The sequence below is a fragment of the Hordeum vulgare genome, chromosome 6H, assembly GCF_904849725.1.
Source record: "Hordeum vulgare subsp. vulgare chromosome 6H, MorexV3_pseudomolecules_assembly, whole genome shotgun sequence".
In the NCBI taxonomy this organism is placed as follows: domain Eukaryota; kingdom Viridiplantae; phylum Streptophyta; class Magnoliopsida; order Poales; family Poaceae; genus Hordeum; species Hordeum vulgare.
The window spans coordinates 484,984,182-485,004,782 of record NC_058523.1 but is presented as its reverse complement, the minus strand read 5'-3'; the positions used below and the strand labels follow the sequence as shown (position 1 = coordinate 485,004,782).

The 20,601-nt window shown below is 43.8% G+C and overlaps 1 protein-coding gene across 1 annotated transcript; it reads left to right on the top strand.

Annotated features, from left to right (window-relative positions):
* Positions 1-262: 262 nt before the first annotated feature.
* Positions 263-1,455, top strand: LOC123401975 (nuclear transcription factor Y subunit B-3-like). The gene has a single exon (XM_045095840.1). It carries the CDS (start codon positions 386-388, stop codon positions 1,112-1,114), a length of 729 nt encoding a protein of 242 aa, XP_044951775.1. The 5' UTR covers positions 263-385; the 3' UTR covers positions 1,115-1,455.
* The last annotated feature ends 19,146 nt before the right edge of the window (positions 1,456-20,601 follow it).

Genomic DNA, 20,601 nt, shown 5'->3' with positions numbered 1-20,601 from the left:
CCGGTTTTATATTTGAAATAGCGATTCCATGGCTGATGGCTGAATGCAGATTTGCAGAGCATGCATGCCATATCACGGCATCACCAGTTCACAGATGGAGCAGTAATTCACAGGGAAGCCGCCGCCAGTTGTCACGCACAGGCGCGGCTACGCCTCGCGGTGCATGCATGCCCCGGCCCCTCGAGAACTCTAGCTCCTCCGGTCAACACCTCGCTCGTACTACTCTACCTAGCTTCCTATTTAAGACGTATGCTCCCTCCCGCACACATCACAAAGAGCACACAACACAGCGAGCAAGCAACAGTACGTGTTCCCACTAGCTTAGGTAGTACTACGCGCACGAAGAACCCTAGTTCGACAGATCAGGTTTAGCTACCCGGCCGAAATGGACATGGGCTTCCACGGCGCGGCGAACGGCACTGCTTCGGCGGCCGCGGGGAACGGTGGCGGCGGCGCGCAGGCGCCGCCGGTGCGCGAGCAGGACAGGCTGATGCCGATCGCGAACGTGATCCGCATCATGCGCCGCGTGCTGCCGCCGCACGCCAAGATCTCGGACGACGCCAAGGAGACGATCCAGGAGTGCGTGTCGGAGTACATCAGCTTCATCACGGGGGAGGCCAATGAGCGGTGCCAGCGCGAGCAGCGCAAGACCATCACCGCCGAGGACGTGCTCTGGGCCATGAGCCGCCTCGGCTTCGACGACTACGTCGAGCCCCTCAGCATCTACCTCCACCGCTTCCGCGAGTTCGAGGGCGAGGCACGGGGCGCCGGCGTCGGCCACCATCACCACGGGATGCCGCCCATGATGCTCAAGCCCCGCGGGGCGCCGGGGCCCATGGTGCCGCACGGCGACATGCAGATGCACGCCGCCGGCATGTACGGCGGGGGCGCCATGCCGCATCCGCACCATCCGTTCCACATGCCGCCGCACCACGGCCAGTACCCGCAGTACGAGATGTATGGTGGAGAGCATGGGATGGCCGCGTACTACGGAGGGGCATACGCGCCAGGAAATAGTGGCGACGGGGGAGGCAGCAGCGGCAATGGCCATGGCGGTGAAAGCACGCCGCCGGCCGCCAACTTCGAGAACCACCAGACCTTCGGGTACAAGTAGCAACCAGGCCCTGCATTTGCATGCACCGAAGGGACGCGTGCAGTAGCTAGCTAGCTAGTGCATATCCGGCGGCTGATGCAGCCTGTTGAAACTACCTTAGGCGCATCTAGCTACCTTTATCCAATTTGCATTTGCCACGTCTGCATGGCGAGCATCTAGTTTTACTCTTCGTCTAGTATCTTTCTAAGCTGAAGTGCAGTGTCGATTAGCAATCTAGTAGTGCAGTGTGCGTCTTCTAAATTTAACTGTGATGTAATCATCGAGATGGAGCACCATCGATCGATGTCCTCATCTTAATTAGTTATGTAATCGAAGGGATCAAACCGTCTTGCAAATTCAAAGACTTATCTGTTACTATGCATTTTAATCACGTATGCCGTGTGCAGCCTCGGGGCTGGGGTTAATCTGAATGCATGCCTACGCAAGATTTAAGTTCGAAATCAAGTATTTGGATTATAACTTGTCTCTCCGCTAACCTCAAAAGCAAGATGGCATCGAAAAGGCCATTTGGCGTACTAGTACTACGTGCCTTTTTTTGAAGTTCAATTTTTTTTGGACCTTGATAATTGTCAGACGTGTGACATGAATACATGACAATTCTGAATGTTTTTATGATAAGTTTTGTGATGCGAGGATGACAACTTAGTTGTCAAGCATATCAACTTCTTTTTCAGATGGCAAATTTCAACTTTCTTTTTTTGGATTATAACATTAGTTGTATAAAACTTCAGGGCTGAAATGCTTCACGTCACACGTGTGACACCTATAATTTAGGGTTTTTACAGCTTAAAAATCTCTAAAAATATGCATACATGCATACATAGAATGCAGTATGGCTGTGCAAAATGTCATCATATATGTGCTTGTAGGTGAGACATGCAAAAGAGACAACACGCGCAAAGAAGACCAGCTTATGTTTTTCTATTGATTTTGGGTTGAAATTTGTCTTTGTGTGTATACTTTCCACATCTACATACATCCGTTTAAACGAAGTTATTTCTGGACGGAGGAAGTACCATATCATAGAATGAAAATTAACATGTACTTAGAGAACATCCTTACTTACCTGTGTAAAATAAATGAACTTCTTTCAAAATTTTAATTATCATCTTTAGCCTTTGTAATCCGCTATTGAGTGGGATGCGTCGCTATCGGGGAGCAAGGTGTCGCCAAGTTGCTAGTTCTCGAGAGGTACACATAGTAGTGTTAATTCGAACATGTTTAATATTCTTCAGGCGTCTCGATCAGTCATCAACTGAATCTAGCCTTCGTGGGTGAAATGGCGATATCATGGATGGTCGTAGCATCGTTGGTGAGCACGAGCTAAGACCTAGTCGTAGATGGGGCTGTTGTGGATCCCCACACGACACGTCGGCGGGTACTCGGCTTAGAAGAAGGGAGAGGGGCAATGCTGGTGGGTGTTTAGAGGGAAAGACGAGACGATGATGACTTGGCGTATGGCTCTGACAAGGCGGGGCAGCTATACGCATGTGGTTACACAGTCAGATGCGGATGACGAAGAAGAAGACCATGGTGCCTAGTCGCGTAGATATAGATCGGGCGGCGGAGGAAAATCCGACTGAACTGGATTAATATTTTGATGAGCACGAGCTAAGACCTAGTCGTAGATGGGGATATTGTGGATCCCCACACGACACGTCGGCGGGTACTCGGCTTAGAAGAAGGGAGAGGGGCAATGCTGGTAGGTGTTTAGAGGGAAAGACGGGACGATGATGACTTGGCGTATGGCTCTGACAAGGCGGGGCAGCTATAAGCATGTGGTTACACAGTGAGATGCCGATGACGATGAAGAAGACCATGGTGCCTAGTCGCGTAGATATAGATCGGACGGCGGAGGAAAATCCGACTGAACTGGATTAATATTTTGGTGAGCACGAGCTAAGACCTAGTCGTAGATGGGGATATTGTGGATCCCCACACGACACGTCGGCGGGTACTCGGCTTAGAAGAAGGGAGAGGGGCGATGCTGGTAGGTGTTTAGAGGGAAAGACGGGACGATGATGACTTGGCGTATGGCTCTGACAAGGCGGGGCAACTAGACGCATGTGGTAATACAGTCAGATGCGGATGACGACGAAGAAGACCATGGTGCCTAGTCGCGTAGATATAGATCGAACAGCGGAGGAAAATCCGACTGAACTGGATTAATATTTTAGTGAGCACGAGCTAAGACCTAGTCGTAGTTGGGATATTGTGGATCCCCACACGACGCGTTGGCGGGTACTCGTCTTAGAAGAAGGGAGAGGGGCAATGCTGATGGGTGTTTAGAGGGAAAGACGGGACGATGATGATTTGACGTATGGCTCTAACAAGGTGGAGCAGCTAGACGCATGTGGTAACATTGTCAGATGCGGAAGACCATGGTGCCTAATAGCGTAGATATAGATAGATCGGACGACGGAGAAAAATCCAACTGAACTAGATTAATATTTTAGGCCGGCCCCATATTTGGACGTCCCGGGCGGAGGAAGCGGCGTACTGTAGTAGGGAAGAGCCGTACTACTAGTAGTACGTAGAGGGTGCGGATGTGACCGAGGTACTCCTACGATCTTTGACGTGTAGCAATCCGCAGCAAGGCGCGCGACAAGTGCAGGACAAGAGGTTCCACCGGGTTAATATATGGGGCTGTCACTGGTGCCAGTGCACGTATCAGTGCTCTGTGTATGAGGGCAGGGCTTGGTCTCGTTTCGTTTCCCCTGCTCCAGTGCATGCCCGCCTTGCTGCCGCTTCGGGAACCGCAGGCCGCAGCCGCCTAGTTCTGTGAGCTCTCTCTCTCTCTCTCTAGCTAGCGAGCTCCTTCCCTATGCGGCCACCAGCTACGGGCTAGCCTCGCTGGCCAGTGACCATCCGCTCACTCCCTGTCCCTCCACTGTACGCATGGCCGCGTGAGCTCACGCCGCAGTTTTCTTCTGTTTTCTAGCTGCCGCGCCCTGCGTACGTGACGAAACACCCGGACCTGCCAAGCCCCTGTAGCCATGCACCGCACTGTGCGGCGACGGCCCTTGCGTGCGTACCGCGTACCGCTTCGCTCCGAGCCTCCGATGCTTCCATTCACCCGTCTACTCCAGCAGTAGTACCTTGGTACTGGTACAAGCTTCCAACAAAACGAGCATATATTTTTACCCACCCGAAGAAGGATAAAAAGAAGGCGGCTGCTCGGCTGTGCTAGGGTCAACCGGCTTATCTTAAGCTGGCCATAGTGACAGTAACTTAAATAGTATCATAATCTTGGGACTAGTAAACATGCTGATGTGGCAGACAATTAAAGAAGAAAGAAAGAGTTAGAGTAACATAGGTACTTCCTCCGTCTCGGTGAATAAGTCATCTTACGAAAACTAAATAATCCCAAAACACTTAAGCACGATGCATTAACTTTCACCTCGTTTCTTGTTTTTTGACATGAATAAATGAATCAACCAATAAAAGACGTGGGGCATGTATGTTTTTAATGACTTGAGACTAACTAGCACAACATGCATTGGTCAATTCATTGCATGCAATGGTATTAATTAGCAAATTAGCATTAATATTTTTCGTTTTCCTCTCCGTCTTGGTCACGGTGCACAACCTAAGATGACTTATACACCGAGACGGAGGGAGTAGATAGTACCATAACATGTTAAACGTAATGCTACTTTGTGTCATGCATGTCAATAAATAAGACTACATATGATACTACCTCCATCACAGTTTATAAGGCACACACGTGTACCTTGGTCGTCAATTTGACTTATATAAAATATATTGTTTAACTTAAAAATTATATCATTATAAAATATAACATCTACAGTTTCTAATGATATATTTTTTGTAATATATGCCTCTCATTAAGTTGGTTAAATTAAGGACCTAGATACACGTGTCGGACTTATAAACTAAAACGGAGGGAGTACTAGTTTATGATACTATGCACTATAAAAATAGTATCATACAATAGTATCATATCCATGATACTACTATATGTTACTCCCCACTATGACCAACCTTATGCCTCCTTTGGTTTTGTAGGCCGTAGCAGAGCCAGCCCAATATGCGAGGTGGGCCAACAGTAAAACTGTTGATAAAATTTCTATTTTAAATATTATTTTTTTATTTTTTTGCTATGATATAAAGTTGTTGGAAAAATTTCAGAGTGGGCCACTAGCTCCGCCACTGTTTGTAGGAATGTTGTAGAATTTTTCTAGGATAGGAGTTTTAATAGGATTTTTCTATGAAGTCCTTTGGTTTGTAGGAATGGATTTCTATTCGTATGTATTCCTTCCATTTTTAAATATAAATCTTTTTAGTGATTTTATAAAAGAATTACATACGGAGCAAAATGAATGAATCTATATTCTAAAATATATCTACATACGTTCATATGTAGTTCTCTAGTGGAACCACTAAAAAGACTTATATTTAGGAACACATGGGGTAGGACAAAGAGCAACCCTTCATGTTTTAAAGGAAAAAAATAGCCTAGACTTAGTGAAAAATTCATGCATCAAATGACTTAGGCCTAATTTGATTCATATGATAGGATTATCATAGGAATATGAAACTTGTAGGAAATAAAAAGACATGTATCTTAAATTCTATGAGTAGTAAGAGGAAATGAGATGTCAATTGGTTCAGATAATAGGAATTAGTCTATTAAGCCTAGGCTCATGTTTGTTTTCCTTTAAAATGTGAAGGATAAGAAGAAATCCTACTTCCCGTGAGGTGTAAAGTGTACACATTTTTTTAAGGATAAATTATAAAGTGAAGTAAAAAAATGCATTGGAATGGTGCAAGCCATCATCTGGTCTTTAATTACCCAACCCTAATGAGTAGTAAGTGTATGCAAAAATTAAAGAGACTATATGTAAAATGTTATTGGTTTTGATTACTGTGTGATGAGAGAGAAACATTCTTTTCTACTTTAAAGTGCATTGTGGAGATAGAAGTACACTCTTTTATGGACAAATTTTGAAGCAAACATACACTTTTCATCGGAGGGAGGGAGTACGTAGGCATATGAATTCATTCCTATGAACCAGTATACTCTAAAGGAAAAAAATCCTATAAGAATCCTATCCTATAGAATTCATAAGAAATTCCTCCAAACCAAAAGAGGCCTTAGTGGAAAATCTTAGGGAATGGTCAGCCGCCGGGCGAGGCATGTACAGATGTAGAAGATGAATAGGATGCCCGTTAAGTGCATTATCGGGCATCGAGTGCCTATATAGATTACATACTCAACCCTAGTCCATACTATACTCCTATGATCATGCAAGTATGCAAGTGACAAAGAGGATAAGGGGACGTGGCCGTGGAGATTACAATAGAGTTGCGTGGTGCGGTTAGTACATGCGCTCAACACCCCTCACACGCGAACAACACAGAGGCGGGACTGGAGTTCCTCTAAGGTGGCCGTCAGCATCTCTTTCACCATGACATGTGTGCATTGTTCGACGGTGGGCACATGAAGCACACAAACAGGACCAACAACCACCTGCTCGTGTGCGAAGTTGATGTCGAGTTCAATGTGCTTTGTTCATCGGTGATGTACGGGGTTGGCGGAGAGGTAAACGACACACTTGCTTGGGCGATAGGGTAGTGGAGCTTTGGTAGTAGTTGATGCAGCCATGAGCACTCGGTGATAACATTGGCCACGACTCGATACTCCGCGTCGGTGCTTGAGTGCGACACCATGGGTTTCTGTTGGGATGCCCATGAGACAAGCGATGAACCATGGAAGACTCGGTAGCCAGATGTGATGCATATCATGGTAGCCGACCGAGTCTGCGTCGGAGTACACCATAATGTTCGTGGAGGGTAACACAAGGAATGTGAGACCGAGAGCCATGTTGTCACACATATACCGAAGAATCCGCTTCACCAAACTCCAGTGAGCGTCGCACGGGGATTGTCGATGCTAAAATCGGCAAATCTCGAGTAGGGGGTTCTGCCCTGTGGGTCTAGGAACAATGGTAATAGGGGACGAAAAGAGATGATGTTTACCCAGTTCTGGGCACTCTCAAAGAGGTACTACCCTACGTCCTTCTTTGATTCTATTGATGTGATGGGTACAAAGTACAAGATGATCTACCTTGAGATTGTCTGATTATGTTGTAAACCCTAAGGGTGTAACCGTGTCTCTAAAGACTAAACACCTCGACTTATATACATACTGATGGGACCTAGGTCACATACATGGCAGGTTGTCCATGCGTCGGCTACAACAGAGTCCTTGAAGTACACACCAAGTCTTAAAAGGCTTCCCTCCTAATCACGCTGTGGTTCGTGGCTTGGCAGTCTTTGCTTCTTGATAACCGGCAGACCATAAGCTCAGCCCATCGAGTGTGTGCCATATAGGTTAGTACCCCATAGATGAGGACACCGTCAATAGCGTGTGAAATGGTGTGTTGAGCTGAGGGCTGTAGCTATTTCCTAGGAATGACCTCTTTGGCTGGTGTCTTCGCCTCAACACGTGAGTTCCTCTTCACTAACTATTGAATCCAGAGTCTTAAATTGTCTACAAATCTTTCTGGTCTCCTTTTATAGCCGACCTCAATCATATGCTTCTGGTCTTAATCCTAGGCAAGAAAACAAAAAAGTTCATTTCTTATAAAGGCCTTCATTTCCATCCAAGTTATTGAGTTACCTTAGTATCAAAGACTTCTGCTGTAGCAACTCGACTCAAAATGAGTCAAGCCTCTGTGTATCTGTGCCATCCCTAGATCAGTATGCTGGAACACACAGTACATCAATGTATATATCAAAGTGCAATCACATGTAAATAGCGTAAAACTGATATACACCTCAAAATCTCAATGTAAATAGTAAAAGGGAGTGGAGTCCCAATAAACACCAACGACAAGTTGAGTGCAGACCGTAACCCTGAATCGTACTCTTACTCGTCGAAGAAAGTATCTGCAACATAAGACGTTCTAGCCGTGTAGGTCAGCATATTGAATATGCCGGCAAGTCACAAAAGAGAGGGGTAAAAATAACATCTATACTATATGCATATATGGCAGGTGGGGGTGTAAGTTTTTTAGCGGAAAGCAAAGTTTTCTCCTACCACAAGAGAGGGGCTAAAAGCAAAATATTACTACATTTTTGGTTGTTAATGATATGGTTCCACCAACCAGTTCTCATAACCAAGTTATCAATATTACCCACATCCATAATAAATGGCGTTGAGAATTCCTGATAGTTTCAGTTCCTTCGGCTCAAGTTGTCCATGACCGTGGACACGGCTAATCGATCAGGTTTGAGTACTCTGCAGAGTTTTGCACATGTTCCCCACAAGATTTGATCGGCTCCGTTGAAGTCCTCACACTTCAAGGTGTTTGAGAACCCGATGATCAAAACATGGTCTTTCAACATGTTCCTCTCAGACTCTGGCGGTGCCCATCCAATCCTACCGTTCTTCTACATCTCGTAGCACCGCCTGTCCAGAGTCACCACGTTGTCCAACCAAGCCAGAGCCCATAATTACTTGTGGCTGTGCAGGTAAGCCTTGGGTCTTGAAGTATCCATCCATCTCTTTGTGCCTGGGTGAAGCTTTCCGCAAGATGTCATGGCGCTTCTCCATGCATCCCGGGTCATCCACTAGTTTCTCCAGGGAGCCCATCTAAACCATCCTTCACCCAGAGGTATATTTCGTTCTGAGGTCTTGCAAGTCTTTGAGTCTTCAGGTCTTGATTTATTAAGTTCTCGCAACACTCATGATAAACACTCAACCAAACCCCGTCTACCAGGAGCATAGCACAATAACGTCCCGGCCAAAGTAACAAGGGTGATGGGTTCCTACCACATGATACTACATCAAGATCCAAATTTCCAAGTACCTACTTTGCATGCAATTGGGTGAAGAAGGTAGAACTACTATGCATATAAAACATAGGTAGAATATGATCAACGTGATTTTCCTTGTTGATGATTGTCGAACTCGAGCGCGTCTAGATAACAAGCTTCACACTCCGGATAATCTAACGAAGCAAACAATTTCACACAATAAGCATCACAAGAACAAAATAAAGCAATAAACAAAAGTAGCTATAACATGTGAGAGGAAAAATTGCCATTCGTGAACCAAAACAGTATTTTTTTCACATGAAATCATGAGTTAAAATATTCCAAAAATTCTGAAATTTTACCCACTGATAAATAAGATCACTAGTGATCAGTAGCAAAAATAATCAATTAAAAATTTATTTTTAAACTCCCCGTATGCACAAAATAAGATTTAAACCAAATCTGTTCTAACTCAAAATTTATAAATTCAAACATAGTCAAATTATATATTTTCAAAAACTAAAAGAAATTTGTGATCCAATGCAAAAAGAATCACCTCATTCGGAGTTATAGATTAAAGGTTATAAGCAATCTAAAACCAGGTTCAAATCTGTTTATGAAATAAAAACTGAAAAAGATTAAAAAGAAAAAGTGACGTGGCAGATCCTGATTGGTTGTGGGGTGTGCACGTCCTAGGCTATCTAGAGGTCGTCCGTAATGTAAGAAAAACTATTCGGTTTATAATCTACCTAATAGAAAATCGGTGTTTTTTCTATCTAACCGAGGAGGTAAGTTATGTCTAATCTGGACCATCCACATGAGATCTAAGGGTGGGGCAAGATAAAAGAGAAAAAAAAGGAGGAGCCTTACCAGAAGAACGGCGAGCTCCTGGGCCGACTTGAAGTGGCGAGATGGCGTCGCTCTGGGGGAGGGAGTGGCCGATGGAGGGGATCTCGACGGGGAGGGGGTTCCAAGGGGCGATGGGGAGGTTCCCACGGGCGAGGGGGCGCCCCGGCGAGCTCCTGGGCTCCTGCCAAGCTCGGTCCAGGCAGGGAAGATGAAGATGGTGGCGAGGTGGCTACGGGCAGGGAGGCGTCGATGTGATGGGGAAAATGGAACGAGGAGGGTCGGGGCAGTCTTATAGGGGTGGTGGGAGGCTCGGGGAAGGAAGGGAGAGGTAGATCGGGCAGGTGGGGATTCTCTGTCTCCATTGCCATGGAAAGTTCCTGCACTGGGGGAAGGTGACGAGAGGTAGGAGATGATCTCGGTTGGGCCAGACTTGGAAACTCCTTAATTGGCCAGCGAACGGTTTCCTATTAAAAGAGATTTCTTTCCTTTTTTTCAAAAACCGGAAACTAAACGATAAAATGGAAACCAAATAAATTCGGAATATAGGGTTATTATATACTAAAATTATGAAAAAAATAAAATATATATGATGGACATTTTTCCACGGCCAAAATAAAAACTTCAGGAAAAAATGTTTTTCAGAAAATTCCCTAAATGATTTATTTCTTTTTGCAAACATTTTACAAATATCCCTTGGGTTTTATGGTTCAAATATTTCAAAGAAATATCCCTGGTTTGGAGGGTCATGTTCCTCCTCTCTTTTTCTTGCTTGGAAATATAACGATCCCGGTACTCCGTGAATGAATAAAATGCAAAGCAAAAAATCGAAAGATATTCAAATGCCACGTGGATTCAAATTCTTTATAGTTGAATAAGTCATAATATCTTCTCTCACTGTTTTTTAAGGGATGAATTTGAATTCACAGGAAAAAGGGAAAGTCATTTTATTCCCTCTCATTCAAAAGTTTTAAAAAAGGTTTCAAATTTCACTCAAGTTTCAATCACTCAAACAAACAAACAATCAATCTAATAATTTTATTAACATTCCAAAATTTGGGATGTTACAAACCTACCACACTTAAAATGAATCTCGTCCTCGAGATTGGAAGAGGCTAGAAAGAAAGGTTAGGGTTTGGGGGTCTTCTAACAAATCCAATCTCCTGCAAGGTGGGATGCTACCACACTTAAAATGAGAGTTACTGATCCCTCAAAATTTTTAGCAATCCTCTAGGGTGTGGGCATCTGACTCCTCACATTCTCCATGCTAAATCCTTTGGTGATGCTCTTCCATTTCATTCATAACGTTTCCATCAAAATCGAGGGTTCTTCTGTCGGTATAGGCTTCTTCCGTCACCGAGTCTTCTTAACTGACAGTCTCGTGATCATTCAAAATAACCTATCGATGATTCTCCTGGTGGTCTACCATTTGTGGTTATCCTGCATAGAGAGAGGTCTTGTCTTCATCCTCACCGTAAAATTTCCTACGCATGACAACAAGTGCCATGTACATGGGCTTTCATCATACCATTCTAAGGCTTAAACAAAAGCTTCAAAGAACGTTGTCTCTCTACTATGGGTAAGTCTCTCAGATTTACCATTCTGAATAGCAAGAGAATGAAAAGAGTAAGTCGTCATGGTGATCAATCCATTCCGCACCCAAATCAGTACTCTGTATAAGGTTTAGTGAATCTCGTATTCTAACACTTGGGCATCCTCATAAGCATTGCAGAATTTCTCTTGTACACGAACGAAGTTCGGATAAATCCAATGGTTCTGCAAGCCGAACAAAAATCTATCGTTTCTTCACCACTCTTGGGTTTTCGTATGCTCCTAAGAAAACGTTTGCTGATCCATCATAGTTTCTTCAAAGTTTCTTTCTTCATAAAGGTAGGGATTGATCCTTATTAGTCCCGTGGTCTATGTGTTGGAGGCCCACTTTAACTCATAATTACTCTGCCTTTAAATCCTATGGTGTTTCATTCCATCATACTCTTGGGCCAACCATCATATAATAAAAATCCTCAGACTTATTTTTGGTACACATTCCACTCTGTGGGATACTTTTATTTTTCCATGGGTGTGTTTACCATTAAAAGATATTGGTTCATCCATAAATCATATTTATTTCATATTCAATCCTTTATTACATCCTTTATTTCTTCTAAAAAACTCCAATTCAAAAGTACTTTATTACATATGCTGCCATCCACATTTTTTGGTATGGTCAAGCATTTCTGCCAAATTTATTCATTCGTCTCCCTTGGAGATACTTTAGTACCACTAGAACTTTCCGAGGTGCTCCTTGAAATCATCCATCTTTTGCTTTCTCATGGTGGCCATGAGCTTCATCTCCATCATCTCCGCATGCACTTCACTCACGTATTCCTGGGTATGACAAAGTCTTGCTTCAAGTATTTCTCCAATCTGACGTAGGGCTTCCATGGCAGCTTCACGAACAACATCAATGAAGGTTGCTCGTGGTACACGTGAAATGAAAAAGTATTGCCCCATAGTCTTTGGACAAACTCCTTTCACATGGTGGAGGTGTACTTCCACATACCAAAGTTCCACTCCATTTTCCATGAATGGGTAGCCTTTGTAGACTGCATCTCCTTCAAGATGAATGTGCTTCATCACGTCCTTCAGGATTGTTGGGTAATCATGATCACTAGTCAGGGTCATGATCGTTTCTGGGCCCTTAAGGAAGGACTTGTAGAGGGTTGTCATCTGCAGGTGTCAGAAAATGGCTACTCAGAGGAATGTATGTGTCTTCTTGGTATGTATGGTACATTCCTACTTATTGGATCCTGTGGGTTTATCGATTACTACCACACTTAAAATAAATTATACTCATGCCTGCATAGACCATATTTTCTCATATCCTCATAAATGTTCAGAGATCTTTGCTCGTAGAGAAAACAACACATACAGTTTCACATAGGAAATCATGACACAACATTTTTTTTGATTCACGAGTTATTAGAATCTTAGAGGCTTCTGTTACCAAAATTCTACTCCATAATCTCATGAAAAACAAGAGTGCTTCATGTTACACTTATTTCCATTGTCAAAACTCAACTACTCCATCTTTAGCTTTCTTCCCCTATGGACAATTACTAGCATAATGTCCTGCTTCCTTGCAATGAAAACAAGTGAGTTCCCACAAGTCTCGGGGCTTCTTGGTGTTTGCTATTACTCCTTGGTTTTCCTGCTTCCTTCTTGGGCACATATTTTTGTAGTGGCCAAATTCCATACACTTGAAACATCTAATATGACTCGGGTCCTTATCTGCAGAGATTTGGCTTTTCCGAGTGTACTTTCTCTTCTTTCCGAAATTCTTTGTTCTGGTGAGTTCTTCCATTTCGTGAGGGTCAAACTCTACTTTTTCGGTCAGGAAGTTTCCCAGATATTTATGGCTTTCCTTCATGCAATCCGGTGAATAATGTCCTTCTTCTCCGCATGAGTATCATGCATTGGAGAAAAATCTGGTTAGACCTTGTCCATCAGGGTCTTCTAGATTTTCCTTCATCACAGGTTCATCTATAATCTTCTTCTTGAGAGTTTCCTTCATTGCTTCTTTTTGCTGTTTGACAACTTGTTGCACCTTGGGGTAAAGGTAACACTGGGCTGGATAGTGGGTGGTTCCTTCACACAAGAAACAAGTCACCTAACTAGTTGGGCATTCCTCCGCTGGGTGATTCTCTTCACAATGAGGGCATCCATCCTGGTGTTCTTCCTGGGTGTGTCCTATTTCTCCACAAATCTTGCATGCACAAGGCTTCTTCATCGGGCTATCATAGGACCTTTGAATAAGACGGGATCTTAACAGAGTCTTCTTGAATTCACCCCAGGTTTCTGCTCCACTAAATCCTTGTATGGCATGGTGCATTTTCACCAAATAGCAGCACCTTGGTTAAAGTACTGAAGAGCGTGCGCCACTTCATATTTCCTTGAAATAAAATTGTTCCCGAAGTGGTTCTCCATGTTCTGAATCCATATATCAGCCTCCAGCTGGGTCATTGGTCCAGAGATTACAAGTCCAGCTTCATACTCCATCTGGTAGGGTTGAGGTTTTGGGGATGAGATGGGTAAGAGAGAGAGAGAGGGAGATACACACAATACAAACAATGTTTTCGAAAATAGGTTTTATTTGTGGCTCTCGGAAAACACACACCAATGATGACTCACAAATCATCGTATCTAACGTGGGTATATAATAGGGGTTTGGACTTCTAATGGTCATGTAAATATTCAAACTCTTCAGGGCCTTCGAATTCTTCGGGTCTTGAGAGTCTTCAATTGGTGCAGCTTCAATTCTTCAAATGCATGATGAAATCCTCTTTACTTTGAAGTGGGACTCAGTTGATCCTTCATGTGGTAAAAGGGGTAAGGGTATTGTCTAACTATTTGAGGTGAGAGAGAACATTTGATGAAATCAGAAAGGATGAGAAGTAAAGGATGTTCTTGGAAATAAAATTTTAGAGAGATACTATCCTAAGAAATTTCATGTTTCCAGGGTCACGTCCTACAGTCAACATGTGCTCTGATACCATATCTGTAGCGACCCGACTCAAAACGAGTCAAGCCTCTCTGTATCTGTGCCATCCTTGGATCAGTATGCTGGCACACACAGTACATCAATGTATATATCAAAGTGCAATCACATGTAAATAGCGTAAAACTGATATATACCTCAAAATCTCAGCGGAAACAGTCAAAGGGAGTGGAGTCCCAATAAACACCAATGGCAAGTTGAGTGCAGACCATAACCCTGAATCGTACTCTTACTCGTCGAAGAAAGTATCTGCAACATAAGACGTTGCAGCCGTGTAGGTCAGCATATTGAATATGTCGGCAAGTCACAAAAGAGAGGGGTAAAAATAACATCTATACTATATGCATATATGGCACGTGGGGCTGTAAGTTTTTTAGCGGAAAGCAAAGTTTTATCCTACCACAAGAGAGGGGCTAAAAGCAAAATATTACTACATTGTTGGTTGTTAATGAGATGGTTCCACCAACCAGTTCTCATACCCAAGTTATCAATATTACCCACATCCATAATAAATGGCGTTGAGAATTCCTCATAGTTTCAGTTCCTTCGGCTCAAGTTGTCCATGACCGTGGACACGGCTAATCGATTAGGTTTGAGTACTCTGCAGAGTTTTGCACACGTTCCCCCCAAGATTTGATCGGCTCCGTTGAAGTCCTCGCACTTCAGGGTGTTTGAGAACCGGATGATCAAAACATGGTCTTTCAACGGGTTCCTTTGAGACTCTGACGGTGCCCATCCAATCCTACCGTTCTTCTACATCTCGTAGCACCGCCTGTCCAGAGTCACCACGTTGTCCAACCAAGCCAGAGCCCATAATGACTTGTGGCTGTGCAGGTAAGCCTTGGGTCTTGAAGTATCCATCCATCTCTTTGTGCCTCGGTGAAGCTTTCCGCAAGATGTCATGGCGCTTCTCCATGCATCCCGGGTCGTCCACTGGTTTCTCCAGGGAGCCCATCTAAACCATCCTTCACCCAGAGGTATATCTCGTTCCGAGGTCTTGCAAGTCTTTGAGTGTTCAGGTCTTGATTTATTAAGTTCTCGCAACACTCATGATAAAACATAGGTAGAATATGATCAACGTGACTTGCCTTGTTGACGATTGTCGAACTCGAGCGCGTCTAGATAACAAGCTTCGCACTCCGGATAATCTAACAAAGCAAACAATTTCACACAATAAGCATCACAAGAACAAAATAAAGCAATAAACAAAAGTAGCTATAACATGTGAGAGGAAAAATTGCCTTTCGTGAACCAAAACAGAAATTGTTTCACATTAAATCATTAGTTAAAATATTCCAACTATTCTGAAATTTTATCCATTGATAAATAAGATCACTAGTGATCAGTAGGAAAAATAATCAATTAAAATCTATTTTTAAACTCCCGGTATGCACAAAATAAGAGTTACATCAAATGTGTTCTAACTCAAATTCTGTAAATTCAAATATAGTAAAATTATATATTTTCGGAAACTCCAATAAATTTGTGATCCAATGCAAAAAGAATCACCTCAAATGGAGTTATAGACTAAAAGTTATAAGCAATCTAAAATCAGGTTCAAATCTGTTTCGGAAATAAAAACTGAAAAAGATTAAAAAGAAAAAGTAACGTGGCAGATCCTGATTTGTGCACGTTTTAGGATTTCTAGAGGTCGGCTGTAATGTAAGATAAACTATTCGGTTTATAATCTAACTAATAGAAAACCGGTGGTTTTTTCTATCTAACCGAGGAGGTAAGTTATGTCTAATCTGGACCATCCATATGAGATCTAAGGGTGGGGCGAGGTAAAAAAAAGAAGGAGGAGCCTTACCAGAAGAACGGCGAGCTCCTGGGCCGACTTGAAGTGGCGAGATGGCGGAGCTCTAGGGGAGGGAGCGGCCGGTGAAGGGGATCTCGGTGGGGAGGGGGGTTCCCACGGGCAATGGGGAGGTTCCCAGGGGCGAGGGGGCGTCCCGGCGAGCTCCTGGGCTCGTGCCGAGCTCGGTCCAGGCAGGGAAGATGAAGATGGTGGCGAGGTTGCTACGGGCAGGGAGGCGTCGATGTGATGGGGGAAAATGGAACGAGGAGGGTCGGGGCAGTCTTATAGGGGTGGTGGGAGGCTCGGGGAAGAAAGGGAGAGGTAGATCGGGCAGGTGGGGATTCTCTGTCTCCATTGCCATAGAAAGTTCGTGGACTGGGGGAAGGTGACGAGAGGTAGGAGATCTCGGTTGGGCCAGACTTGGAAACTCCTTAATGGGCCAGCGAACGGTTTCCTATTAAAAGAGATTTCTTTCCTTTTTTCAAAAACAGGAAACTAAACGATAAAAAGGAAACCAAATAAATTCGGAATATAGGGTTATGATATACTAAAATTATCAGAAAAATAAAATATATATGATGGACATTTTTCCACGGCCAAAATAAAAACTTCAGAAAAAATGTTTTTTAGAAAATTCCCTAAATGATTTATTTCTTTTTGCAAATATTTTACAAATACCCCTTGGGTTTTATGGTTCAAATATTTCAAAGAAATATCCCTGGTTTGGATGGTCATGTTCCTCCTCTCTTTTTCTTGTTTGGCAAGATAATGTTCCTGGTACTCCGTGAATGAATAAAATGCAAAGCAAAAATCGAAAGATATTCAAATGCCACCTGGATTCAAATTCTTTATAGTTGAAGAAGTCATGCTATCTCCTCTTACTGTTTTTTTAAGGGATGAATTTGAATTCACAGGAAAAAGGGAAAGTCATTTTATTCCCTCTCATTCAAAAGTTTTAAAAAAGGTTTCAAATTTCACTCAAGTTTCAATCACTCAAACAAACAAACAATCAATCTAATAATTTTATTAACATTCCAAAATTTGGGATGTTACATCTGCCATGTGGACATAACCGTTGAGAGTGTTTTAAACACTCACAGCTTTATCGAACCGGCACCACAAGTTATCACAAGTCGCATCATGGATCGAGGCAAACATTCATTCACATGTACCGTCATTGTAGAGATCTTGCACTGGTTTCCAAGGGATATCATCAACCAACTGATTTATCGATGTAGATATAATGGCACGCACGTGTTGGGAACATGCAATTTTTACGACACAACGAGGGGACTGTTGGTATTTTATCACCTTATAAAAGTCCAGAAGTGGTAACTTATCTCCCCCATGCTCCCTTCTCTCGCTCCATTGTTGAAAATCTCACACAAAATTTAGCGCCCAGATCCACTTCTGGTTCCTTTCCCATCCTTGTGCCCTTCGCCACCGATCACCAACAATGGCTGGCAGGGGGAAGTAGGCCGCAACCCCGACATCGGAAGTCGACATGAAGGGGCAGTGAGCGGACTCCACTATCACAACGGGCACCATCAAGGATCTCTCAGCCGCATGGTACCTTTCCGAAACCGCCAAGTGGCTCCCTCGCTACGGGCAAGACCGAAGCAGGGGATAGGGTGGTCTTCGTTCCCCACCTCATGTGAGGTCTGGGGTTTCCACTCACCCCCTTCATGAGGGGGCTTATTTTCTTTAACTCGCTTGACTCCCACCATCTAGACCCAAATTCCATCCTTGACATAGCCACCTTCATCACCGTGTGTGAGGCGTTTCTTCGCATACGGCCACATTTTGGCTTGTGGTTGAAGATATTCAGCGTCAAGTCATAGAGCAGTAGCTCCCAGCTCTCAGAATGCGGCGGGGCCATGATCAGGAAGTTCCCGAAGGTACCCTGACCAGGGGCACCTTTGTCGAGGCAATAAAAATGGGTCAGTGGGAGTGGTTCTATATAGCCGAGCCATTCCCCTTAGGCCAAGGACAGGTCCCCTTCTTCATAGTCGAGCCATCAAGGAGAGTTGTTTTCTGGACTAAGAAGGGACTAGACTAGTCTGGGATCTAGAAGAGTATGTCTAGGGGGTGAATAGAAGACTTGACCAAATAAAAGACCTAACCTTTTCCCAATTCTATTGGTTGGCAGGTTTTAGCAATTTTATCAAGTCTAGAACACCCTACACATGCAAGTCTATGAGTATGACAACGTAAAGTAAAGACCTGCACATGTAAGTAAGGAGTAGAGATAGGAAGATCAAACGCAAAGAACACACGAAGATTTTTGGCATGGTTCTGATAGGTGGTGCTATCGTACGTCCACATTGATGGAGACTTCAACCCACGGAGGGTAACGAGTGCACGAGTCCACGAAGGGATCCACCCACAAGGGGTCCAGGAAGAAGCAACCTTGTCTATTCCACCATGGTTTACGTGTTGGAAATATGCCCTAGAGGCAATGATAAAATAGTTATTATGATATTTCCTGTTTCAAGACAATCGTTTATTATACATGCTACACTTCGACGGTGCCCTAGGGGCTCCCTTGAGCCCCAAGGCTAGCCCCTCCCCTCGTCCTATATACACTAGAGGTTTTAGGGTTTTTGAGACACAACTTTGCCACGTGCAACTCAACCCTATACCTCGTAGTTCTTCCTCTAGATCGGATTTCTGCGGAGCTCGGGCGGAGCCCTGCAGGAATAAATCATCACCATCACCGACGCACCGTCACGCTGCCGGAGAACTCATCTACTTACCCGTCTCTCTTGCTGGATCAAGAAGGCGGAGATCGTCATCGAGCTGTACGTGTGCTAAATGCGGAGGTGTCGTCCCTTAGGCGCTAGATCGGAATGGATCATGGGACGGATCGTGAGACGGTTCGTGGGATGGATTGTGAAGACGTACCACTACATCAACTGCGTTTCTTACGCTTCCCGCTGAGAGATCTACAAGGGTATGTGGATCCGATCTCCCTCTCGTGGATGAACATCACCATGATAGGTCTTCTTGTGCGTAGGAAATTTTGTGTTTCCCATGCAATGTTCCCCTACAGTGGTATCAGAGCTAGGTTCATGCGTAGATGTAATCTCGAGTAGAACACAAAAGTTTTTGTGGGCATTGATGTTCAAATTTCTGCCCTCCTTAGTCTTTTATCGATTCAGCGGTACTGTTGGATTGAAGCGGCCCGGACCAACATTACTCGTACGCTTACGAGAGACCGGTTTCATCAATTAACATGCAACTTATTGCATAAAGATGACTGGCGGGTGCCTGTTTCTTCAACTTTAGTGGAATTGGATTTGACCGAGGCGGTCCTTGGAGAGAGGTTAAATAGCAATTTGCACATCCCCGTTGTGGTTTTTTCGTAAGTAAGATGCGATCATGCTAGATACCCATAGTAGCCACGTAAAACATGCAACAACAAATTAGAGGACGTCTAACTTGTTTTTGCAAGGTATGCTTGTGATGTGATATGGCCAAAGACATGATCTCATATATTGGATGTATGATATGATCATGTTGTAATAGTTAATATCGACTTGCACGACCATGCTACGGCAACCAACAGGAGCCATAGGGTTGTCTTTAACTAACGTTTGTGTTTGTAGATGCGTTTACTATATTGCTAGGTTGCAGCTTTAGTAGTAATAGCATAGATAGCACGACAACCTCGATGGCAGCACGATGATGGAGATCATGGTGTGGCGCTAGTGACAACGAAGATCATGCTGGTGCTTTGGTGATGGAGATCAAGAAGCACAAGATCGTGGCCATATCATGTCAGTTATGAATTGCATGTGATGTTAATCCTTTTATGCACCTTATATTGCTTAGAACGACGGTAGCATTATAAGGTGATCCCTCACTAAAATTTCAAGATAAAATTGTGTTCTCCCCGACTGTGCACCATTGCGACAGTTTGTCGTTTCGAGACACCACGTGATGATCGGGTGTGATAGACTCAACGTTCACATACAACAGGTGCAAAACAGTTGCACACGCGGAACACTCAGGTTAAACTTGACGAGCATAACATGTGCATACACGGCCTCGAAACACGAGAGACCGAAAGGTCGAGCATGAATCATATAGTTGACATGATTAGCATAGAGATGTTTACCAATGAAACTACGCTTAACTCACGTGATGATCGGATTTGAGGTAGTGAATTTGGATCATGCCACACTCAAGTGACTAGAGGGATGTCTATTTGAGTGGGAGTTTATTAGTAATTTGATTAGCTGAACTCTAATTATCTTGAACATAGTCCAAGTCAACTTTGCAATATTTTATGTTGTAGATCAATGGCTCACGCAGTAGCAACCCTGAATTTCAATACGTTCCTAGAGAAAGCTAAACTGAAAGATGATGGTAGCAACTTTGTAGACTGGGCTCGTATCTTAGGCTCATCCTACAAGCTGGGAAAAAGAATTATGTCCTTGATGTTGTGCTAGGAGATGAACCACCCGCTACGTCTGACCAAGATGTTTTGAACACTTG